The sequence below is a fragment of the Sinocyclocheilus anshuiensis genome, unplaced genomic scaffold (assembly GCF_001515605.1).
Source record: "Sinocyclocheilus anshuiensis isolate Anshui unplaced genomic scaffold, SAMN03320099.WGS_v1.1 scaffold226, whole genome shotgun sequence".
In the NCBI taxonomy this organism is placed as follows: domain Eukaryota; kingdom Metazoa; phylum Chordata; class Actinopteri; order Cypriniformes; family Cyprinidae; genus Sinocyclocheilus; species Sinocyclocheilus anshuiensis.
Window position 1 is genome coordinate 214482 of NW_015544137.1, and position 10783 is coordinate 225264.

General features: G+C 36.6%; 1 protein-coding gene across 1 annotated transcript; it reads right to left on the minus strand.

The window, feature by feature from the left end:
* Positions 1-1212: 1212 nt before the first annotated feature.
* On the minus strand, positions 1213-8253 carry LOC107694980 (dihydropteridine reductase-like). The gene is made up of 7 exons (XM_016494733.1): positions 8095-8253; positions 7813-7905; positions 7020-7116; positions 6364-6504; positions 3675-3783; positions 2394-2477; positions 1213-1367 (listed from the first exon to the last, which is right to left on the minus strand). The coding sequence occupies exons 1-7, from the start codon at positions 8179-8181 to the stop codon at positions 1265-1267; spliced, it is 714 nt and encodes a 237-aa protein (XP_016350219.1). The 5' UTR covers positions 8182-8253; the 3' UTR covers positions 1213-1264.
* Between the last annotated feature and the right edge of the window lie 2530 nt (positions 8254-10783).

Below are 10783 nucleotides of genomic sequence, written 5' to 3' on the forward strand. Positions count from 1 at the left end.
CATACTTTCCAGAAGGCCAACAATTCACTAAAAATGTTTTTTTTTATTGGTCTTATGAAGTATTCTAATTTGTTGAGATAGTGAATTGATGGGTTTTTGTTAAATGTGAGCCAAAATCATCACAATTAAAAGAACCAAAGACTTAAACTACTTCAGTCTGTGTGCATTGAATTTATTTAATGCACAAGTTTCACAATTTGAGTTGAATTACTGAAATAAATGAACTTTTCCACGACATTCTAATTTATTGAGATGCACCTGTATGCTTCAGACACGGGTCACGTCGAGGCGTTCCCCATAGCGACCCCTAGAGGACGCAGTTCGAAGTTCCCTTGAAAGGGAACAAGAGTTTTCTTGCATTATACAAGTTTTCTGATGTCAAATGATGGCTTTGAATAAACAAAACTTTCATTTAAAGTCACTTCGTAAAATTGAAGATGTTATTTGCTATTTTTTCCCTCCTCCACTGCAGCTTGGAAATCTCAATCCCGATTGTGTTTAGTTTCAAGAATGGCACCTCATGTGCTAATTTTTACATCACTGATGCAAAAAAATAAATACATTTTGATAATATACATGACGTGTCAGTTTCAAATAATAGGGATGAAGAATGAGGTATGAGAGATGAAAAGAATAACAGCATATACACAGTAGGTTTGAACTGACATGGGGGAAATAATGACGGAAATGTCATTTTTAGGTAATCTATTCCTGCAAATAATACATTTTAAGAATTAAAATTTGTCATTTTCAAATAATGACATATGCTGACAATCAATATTGTTTTTATTTGTCTTTATTATGCAAGTATGGTCCGTACTCATACAGCACCAACACAACACAGTGGAGAGAAAATACTTTGAAGATGCAGCATCCATGCATGAATTTTGAACCAGTAATCACACACACTCACACTTACACAAACTAAGGCCACTTCTCTGAATAGAAGACTGTACGTTTCACATACGACAGCGGCACACCTTTTATTGTCAAGATGAAAGTCACAAACATACACTCATCATCTAGGCTGTTTTCTTATGTATAGACTGACTCAACGTTAAACATATAAGTTAATACTTTGGTCAATTCAGAGATACTGTACTGTGTATTTCCAATGAGACTGGATGATTGGAAATGCCACATCTCTCATTTTCCATCTGCGTTCTGTATGAACTCTCTCTCCTCTGCTGCACAGTTTATTGGTAAACATTGCTCTCCTCCACTCTTTATCTTTTTGTATTTTTATTTTTTCTCTGTTGCCCCTTTACTGAGCCGCCGAGGCCTCGGTTTTCCCCCCAGTAGTCACCAACTGTATGAGGCTGCCTGAGGCTGGCCGGCCTGACCCAGTGGCCCAGCTGTAGAAGGTTCTGGAGAGACAGAGAGAGAGGGGGGGATTGAGAGGCAGGTGTAAAATGATGGTGGTGCACGCTGGATAGAGAGAGAGCTAGATAATGAGAACAGAGATGGGAGGCGGGAGACCGAGAAAGGAAAATAAGAACCGAACGACAAGCCTTGTCTACTCTGGAACATTCGGGAGAAACTGTAGATATTTTAGCGCACTGTAGCAACTGAAGTGAGACTACACATTAATTACCTCTAACACAAAGACTATTTATACTCCTCCATCACTCATGTGCTTCTGTAATCCAGCTGGGTTTGCTGCGGCTCTTCTGGAATTATGGAGTTGCATCAAATCCTCATCCTAATCTGTGTTGACTGGCAGGAGAGATTTGGCCATACTGGCCACATCTGAGTGAGGCAGAGAGATATGCTAAAAAAAAGTACAATCGCTCACAGCGCTAATTTTTAGCACATTTTTTGAGAGGCATTTGCGTTAATATCAATTCCACTGAATATAAATGCATGCATTTCTCTAAGAAGTCTGTTCTTGGGTTGATGCTTGACATTATTCACTTAAATTCGGATGTAATTCAATCATTCATGCAGGGTATGTTTGCTTCTAAGAGGCTTTTACTATTGCCTGTGGCTTTGTTGGTGAATATTACTGAATCAAATCAAATGTAACATCTGAGGAAGGTTTTTAAGACCTGATTTAAAACATTTCTATTATCTGAAAGCGATATTCTCTGTTGAACTCAAATCTGGTATAACAATAATTCTAACATGAGACCTACATGAAATAATTCATAACAATGGATTTTGGATTAATGTGTATTTCAAAATATTCAGATCATTGCTGAATGACATGCTGCAGACATCAGGTCTCTTTTGGAAGAACATTACTGCCCTCTTCTGGTGAGAAATGCCCACTTTCTGCTTTATCCAGTTGTTGAGGCTTCTATTTTCCAAACAGGTCAAATCTGCGATTTATGACATTATCAGCAAGCATAATGAAATCTGGTGCTCAGTGGACATGATAAATGTGAACTCACTCTGCGATGTATTCCAGCGGTGTCCAGCTCCCAAAATCTGCATCGGGCATGAATTTCCTGTTCATTGGTGTATCCAAGGTAACCCTGGAGGATGATGTCATAATGTTGTTATCTCGGTGGAAGATGAGACTGTGGAACAGAGCCTGCGGCAATAGCTTAGACTAGCATGGCCTTTTGAAAAAAACTCACACGCCATATGTTGAGTTAATGTAAACAGACAGCAGTCAAATGTGTACCACGCAGATCACTAACAGGACAAATGACTGCAGATGCTCACACATCAAAAACAAAAGAAAGAGAATTCATTGATATATCACATATGTGCAACACAGATCAATGAATAATAAAAGACAGGCCTCAAAATTGACCCTATTTCCTTTCTTCATGCTCATATTTGGTGTTATTGAGAATATGTTGATGCACATTATTTAAAAAAAAAAAAAGTAATAAATTGCTCCGGATCTGATATCAGGTTAAATGTCCTGTTTCACTGTGAAATGTGTCATGTTATGGAAGTGAAATGAGTTGTGAATGCCTTCTTGCGCTGACTTTCATGAGAACATTATTGTACCAATAATGTTGGTTAATAATTACTAATGAATAATTTCACTACTGTTCAAAAGTCTGGGGTAGCAAGTTTTTTTTTTTTACAAAATTAATACTTTTATTGTGCAATGATGCATTTAATTGATCAAAAGTGACAGTAAAGCCATTTATAATGTTACAAAATATTTCTATTTCAAATAAATGCTGTTTTTGGAACTTTCTATTCAACAAAGAATCCTGAAAAAATGTATCACGGTTTCCACAAAAATATTAAGCAAAACTACTTTTTTCAACTGTGATAATAATGATAAATGTTTCTTGAGCAGCAAATCAGCATATTAGAATGATTTCTGAATTATCTTGTGACACTGAAGACTGGACTAATGGCTGCTGAAAAATCAGCTTTGCATCACAGGAATAAATGACATTTTAAAATATATTAAAATAGGCAACATTATTTTTGTAATAATATTTCACAATATTATTTGTACTGTATTTTTTATTAAATAAATGAAGGCTTGGTGACCATAAGAGACTTCTTTCAAAAATATATAAAAAAAAATCTTACTGACCCCAAACTTTCAAACGCTAAAGTAACATTTGAGCTAAATGTACCCTAAATACACTTCTTTAAGAAGTACTCAATATTTTCACTTTGATCTTGGGAGGAAGCATAACTAAAACAGACAGATCAGTGTATATAGACAGATATGATAGATTGACAGATGCTCTTACGGAAGAATGGCCACAGCTACAGATCCAGATGGAAGACCGCTGTTCTCGCCAGCCAGACTCTTGCATAACTGATGGACTGCAGCCTTGGCCATGCCGTACCCAACCATGCCTGCATCCAAAGGGAAACATAAAGCAGTGAATGGAGCACAGAGCCCTCTTCACATGTTGAGTGCTGCAGCTCTCGCTCCATAAAGCAGACTATGGGACACAATGCATGTGCACACAGCACTTGAGAGCATGCCAACTACACAATTTGTCTAACAATGTCTCACAGGCAACAGCTGTTGCTTTGAATTTGGTCAATAATCATTTGGTTGGATGCCTCAAGCAGAGAATAAAATGGATTTTGCAATACAAAATAAGCTAATTGAATGCGATTCCTCCTACACACAGTCAGACTATTTTTTTCTCACCAGTGAAACTCTATGTGCAGAAATACCAGTCACATCAGGGGTCACATCATGAGGAATTAAATTAGATTTTCCAATGTACTTTGACACTTAAATTGTAACTTAAACTTTACACAGGGTGCCTACACAGAAATCTTTTAGGAACAGCAAAAGCAGTTCAGTATAACTGTAAGGCTCAGTGAGAGAGTGGAAATGTAGTTTTTAAAATACTATTAAAAAATTATTTCCTCACTGTCTATACTAGCAGCATTTTAAGCTTTGATATACAGTATATATATATTTAATTTTACTTATCATTATAATTATGTTCTTATCAATCTGGGTGGGGGTGGATGGGGGAAAGAAAATTGTAAAATGAAAAAAGGAATATTGTTTACAAACAAATTTTGTATAATGTACATTTTTCAGTTCTTTCTGCAATAAAAGAAGTTAAAAATATTTATGATTTTTAAGTACAAAATTTTGTATTATATTATAAGTGGACCTCAGGGAATAAATGAAAAAATAAATAAATTATATGATATGATCCCTTTCAAATGCCAAAGAACAAATGTTAATATAAATTGATGATTACTGGGAGTACTCTGGAAATTTTTAAAATAATGTTTGTTTGAAGTGTGTTTGTCTTTCCAGCTCCCCCTCTCTAGATGTTTGTTGGCTTGGCATCTGGAATCAATAACCAGCATGCATGATGTACTAAATGCTACTTTTTTTAAAGATTTTTTTTTTCCAGCCTCAAACCCAAAATGCATGACAGCTGTTCCAAGAAACACCCTTTAAACACACAGAGGCAATAAGAAAGAGGGGTGGAGAAGCCCCTCTTTCTTATATTTCATATTTTTTATTTTATTTTCAATATTCTCTAAAACTTGAGAATTCAGTGTTTTGTGATCGTTTCAGCCATGCTGCATGACCCCTCATAACTGAATGAACTTTGTGGGTCACAATTTTAATCACATGCTCTATCCTTCAGGATTTGGCTTAAACTCTCTTTGGTATGTCTGATTTCCAGACTGAACTTCAGCTTTGAGGTCAGTTGAACCCAGCATACCCAGCATACCGGAATTTTGCAACTATCTCAGCTTAGCACAGATTTTATGCTTTATAGTATATATTTATATAATATATAATTTAAATGTATAATCAAAACATATTTTATAGAATATAACAAAAAATAAATGAATTTAAAATGCAACATTACATATTCTGAGGGTTTGGGTGGGATTTATTTATTATTATTATTATTATTTTTAATTTCCCATTTTAATTTAGATTGGGTTTTACCATTAGGATGTTGTTTCTTTCATGCTTTATTGTAAGCAATTGTAGTTTTTGTTTTTGCATGTTTTTTGTAATTAAAGATTTTTTTTTTGTTAAATTACAAATGAAAATATTTAAACACAAAATGCAACATTACTTAGTTACTCAGTTAGCTACTTAACCATTACTACAGCTGACATTACTATCATAAAAGCTGTCTTAATTTACCGTCATAAGAGTACTAGTTTTTCAGCTTGTGGTGTGACTAGTAGCACGTGATACTGATTATGTACGGTTGTAAGAGCTGACAGCCATATCAGAAATGTTCACCAGAGCCTGCTCCTGTCTCTTTGAACAAGATACTTCAAACGTTCCAACTAGAGGTTCCCTTCATATCATATCAAAGCAGTGTTCCTCGCTGCAGGGCATTTCCTGTTAAAATCAGTTCTGTGTGGGTAAGGAATACAGACTCCTAAACACAGTCCACATGTGTTCCTGTCTCCAAAAAACCTGCTGACTCATTCCCCCTCCCTGGCCCCTCAGCCAATGAGAGCAGTCTGCTGATGCTGGAGGTTTTGAATAGGCTGGAGGCGACCTCTGTTGTGTGCTGTATTGAGTTTTGTCACTAAAGGCATAATGACATGAGTTGAACATTTCACATCTGGGGCTATGAAAAGATTTGGGATGTGAGGCAATACGTGAAACTGATCAAGTACAATGGAAGTGACAGCCAATTCAATACTACATACACATTCAATGGAAGGGAAAATGCTCTTGCTGTTATAAATGAACATTATTACTGACTTCACCCACCTAAGGGAAAACCTCATGAAGACTGAAGTGTTTTCCTACATAAACAATATTATTTAGCCACTCTGGGGGTATAAATGCACCTTTTACGCAAGGAACATCAAATTTTGAAGTGTCCTCAGGTAAACCTGTACTGAAAATACATTTACAACGTGTTTTCCAGTAGGCGACTCATCTCAGGAGTATAAGGATGGATGCTCCTGCTGTACCTGGAGTGCCTTCCAGTGAGGCCTTTGCTCCAGAGACGGTCAGCAGGCCTCCTGGCTTCAGGTGGAGCGATGCAAGATGACTGGAAATGGTGGAGGTCCAGACACTCTGTTTCCACATCATATCAGAGTTCTTATACAAGTCTAAAACAAGTAAGAGAGAAAGAAAGTTTATTTTATTCCAGCAAAACCAATTATATTATGAACTGATTGAAATCTACTATAAAAAATAACCTAGGAGAAAAAAGCTTAAATGCCCCCAAATACTGTATGTAGCAGACATGAAGGTATCAAATGGACCATCAATAAATATTCATTAGCTTCCCTTGAGTTGTGAAATGTCAAATAAGCAGGCTCACACAGAATTTGCACCCTCTTTCTTTGTCATTCATAAAATTTTACAAATCTGTTAATTACATTTTTACAAATGTATTAATTTTTCTAATTTGCTTTCATCTACTAATAAGAGTGTAGTACTCTCAGCTCTGTTTAACACATTTTACCATGTTCCACAGAAAATGCAACAAATAAATTAATATATATCAACACATAAACAAATAAAAAAATAACAAAGATCAATTAAAAATAAACTTAAAATTACAACAATAAAAAAAGAAAATCTGCAAATTCTGTCTAGTATGACAAATAAATATGCTGACCTTTTGAGCTACAGCTTCCTCCAGCCCATCCTCCTGCCACACAAACAATAGCATCAACCTTGTGTTTCCCCAGCAATGTGGCTACATCCGATGTCACCTGCATCAAATAACCTTATTGATGAGAAAATACTCTACTAGGCTCTATTACAACAGTACTTAGTTACAGTTTATTGAAAACAACAGTGCAAACATAATGCACAAAGACTCTACAAATGACAAGGCCAATTCTGACCCTCAGTTTTACACTTGTAATTTGTACCCCTGGGTTATGATCCAGAGTTAAACAATGAGGTGATAGAATGTTACAGCAAGTTGTTCTGAAACTGACAATCAATCATAATCTGTCTCAGTAAATACCTCATTAAATATGTATGTGCCTTGTACATTCAAAGAAACATTCATACAAAAGCAGAACATTGACAGCAAGCACGTTAACTGGAGTGACGAAGAAGGTTTATAATGGCCCAGGGTTAGTAATTTCAAGTGTGAAAGCGCAATAGTGTTAGAAGACCATAAGAAGAAAGACACAATGCTGTGACACAAGGAGGACAGCTCCAATGGGTGCCATATAACTGAGACTATTATTAACAGCATCTGAAGTCAATGGCAGGCACAATAAGGCGAATAATGAGAAAAAAGTGCTTGTCCAGAACACTGGGGATGTCATGGCAAGACAGGAAATTACTTTGGCAGTGTAAATGGAAAGTAAATGGCAGCATGACAGGCAATTTAATAAGCCCTATGTGTTGACAGACACATGGCGAGGTGACGTCAGGACTTTGGCTCCACCCACCTGAGCAGCTTGATCAGTGAATGACTCGGAGAGTTTCACCAGAACGTTTGCGTTCGCTTCTTCATTCGCCACGATGTCAATACTGGCAACCCACTTTAACATAAAAGAAACACGTTTCAGCTATGCCACAAGTTATAAATACATGCTATTGAAATAAACATGCAAGCATAATAATGCAAAAGCAAAGTCCAGTCGCATCAACAGGTATCAGTTTCAGCACACGCACCAACTCACAGTGACTCGGCTCCTATAGAACCATAATAAAGAGGCGTTTCTACTCACCCAGCCTTTTGACTTAAAATAATGCACACATGCCGAGCCGAGAGCTCCTTTTCCTCCGTAAACAAGCACACGGTTCGCAGCTGCCATGGCTTTTCTCCGCTGTGAGACGCTTCAGCAAAGATGATGAGTATCCTTTCAGCGCAGAGAGAGAGAGAGAGAGAGAGAGAGAGAGAGGGTGGGATACACACGCGCTTGTGTAGCGTAATGATTGGTCAATCCGACATTCCGCCCTAAACTCTACAGAAAATGAAAGCCATCTGTAGAGAAGATGAAGGTAAAACTAAGCCCTAACAATTATAACGAAAAGTAAAAAAAAGGCTTTCTGCTGATTAACATCACCTCGCATTAGAAACCCAGCAGCCTACCTACAGTAGATGTCACATTTTTGACTCCCGTGAATATTTTTCAGGGTATTTTTATTTATTTATTATAATTTTTTTTTTGTAAAAGCGTTAACATTTCTCCATTATTACCCAGAAGAACAAAACAAAACAAAAACAATAAAAAAATACAACTTTCCTCATCCTGACACTTGACAAATAGCCTACTAATATCTATTAATTTATTACAAAAAAATGTCAATATTTTACCTTAATGTAAATTTAGAACTTTTAATAGGCTACATAGGCTAATAGTTAAATGTTTCTAATTATTATAGGCTGTATTTGAATAACTACAATAGGCCTATCTAGAAATTGAAACCAACATTATTGCCCTTTAAGCATGTAGATAATAAAGTACAAAGTTCTCTCATCTCATTTGCCAAGTCATGGTGATGTAACTTCAGCAAGCCTTGCTGTTGGCTACAAGCAAAATCAAAATCGGCGGAGAAGAGATAAAAAATAAATAAAAGGAACAGGGAAACACTTTATGCTTTACCCAATTACACATGCAGTGGCCAAAGGTACAGACTACTGTAAGTCACTCTGTTGCTACACAAGTCATTTCACACTTTTCTTACACATTTTATTTAATATTCAGTTTGTTCCAATTACTTTTTCCCTAAATAAATAAAGTGAAATGAATGGGGGTGTCAAAGTACCCGAAGAACCAAGAGCAAGATATAGCAGCCATTAGCTAAGGATGGTGATGAAAAAAATGTGCTGATAAGTCAATGATAGTAAACAATGTAAAGTTGCAAGATTACTTCATAAATTTGATCTGTAGTTATTTTCTAATCTAATTCACATGCAGTAGTGTAAAGCTTCATGCAATTTGATTAATTGAATTTAATACAAAGTTGAATATGTCTGTTTTTACCACAAGAGAGCAGCATACTACTGTGAAGAATCAGCGACGCACTTCCCATGTGCTCCTGAGCAGGGGCGTCGCAAGCGAGGGAAAGATGGGACCGAGAACAGGGGGGTCCAGAGCCGATTTCTACCAAGATGTTGCTTAGTATGTAGTTCAGTATGATCTAATATGCATACTATAAGCACTATCCATTAAGCATTGCAGCCTTAAGTTATGTGTCAAAGATCACCAGTCTAATTGTATATGCTTTTAAAGATAGATGTTATCTATGCATCTTCAAAAGACAACATCAGCAGCATATTGCCACGGATGGATTGTGGGTTTCATATTCAAACGCTGGGGTCTCAACAGGCAGCGGAGCAGAGTTATTAACCCCAAAAGGAAGCCTCTCTGTTTGAACCTATGCTCTCTCTACATTCAATATTCACCAAAGAGTTTCTTCAGGCTCTGCAGGTCCCCGGAGTGAGTGATGAATACATTAGGAAAATACATCATGTTTTTGAGAATGACAACAAGATGTAACTTCAGCAAGCCTTGCTGTTGGCTACAAGCAAAATCAAAATCGGCGGAGAAGAGATAAAAAATAAATAAAAGGAACAGGGAAACACTTTATGCTTTACCCAATTACACATGCAGTGGCCAAAGGTACAGACTACTGTAAGTCACTCTGTTGCTACACAAGTCATTTCACACTTTTCTTACACATTTTATTTAATATTCAGTTTGTTCCAATTACTTTTTCCCTAAATAAATAAAGTGAAATGAATGGGGGTGTCAAAGTACCCGAAGAACCAAGAGCAAGATATAGCAGCCATTAGCTAAGGATGGTGATGAAAAAAATGTGCTGATAAGTCAATGATAGTAAGCAATGTAAAGTTGCAAGATTACTTCATAAATTTTATCTGTAGTTATTTTCTAATCTAATTCACATGCAGTAGTGTAAAGCTTCATGCACTTTGATTAATTGAATTTAATACAAAGTTGAATATGTCTGTTTTTACCACAAGAGAGCAGCATACTACTGTGAAGAATCAGCGACGCACTTCCCATGTGCTCCTGAGCAGGGGCGTCGCAAGCGAGGGAAAGATGGGACCGAGAACCTAGAGGACGCAGTTCGAAGTTCCCATGAAAGGGAACTTATATGTAACGTTTTGTTTGTATAACAACATGTATAGTGCATTCAGAAAATATTCAGATCCTTTATATTTTCAATGTTTCTGTTACACAGCCATATGCTGACATGTTATCATCATCTCAATCATCAATCAGCATTACGCAATTGTAAAAACAACTTTAATAAGTGAATTCAGAAAACAAATCACATCACGACCACAATCTCACTCCTCTCTCTTCCTCTTGAACCTTTAATTGACACACCAGGACACTGGAGCAAAACAAACCTTAACAAGCAAAACATTTCTTCGGACCTTCATGT

Excerpts from the sequence above, each read along its gene's own strand:
- LOC107694980 (XM_016494733.1), bottom strand. The coding sequence starts at position 8,181 with ATGGCAGCTGCGAACCGTGTGCTTGTTTACGGAGGAAAAGGAGCTCTC. Across the intron at positions 7,906-8,094 it reads ATTTTAAGTCAAAAGGCTGG|TGGGTTGCCAGTATTGACAT; the intron begins GTGAGTAGAAAC and ends TTTATGTTAAAG. Across the intron at positions 3,784-6,363 it reads CTCACTGGAAGGCACTCCAG|GCATGGTTGGGTACGGCATG; the intron begins GTACAGCAGGAG and ends CTTTGGATGCAG.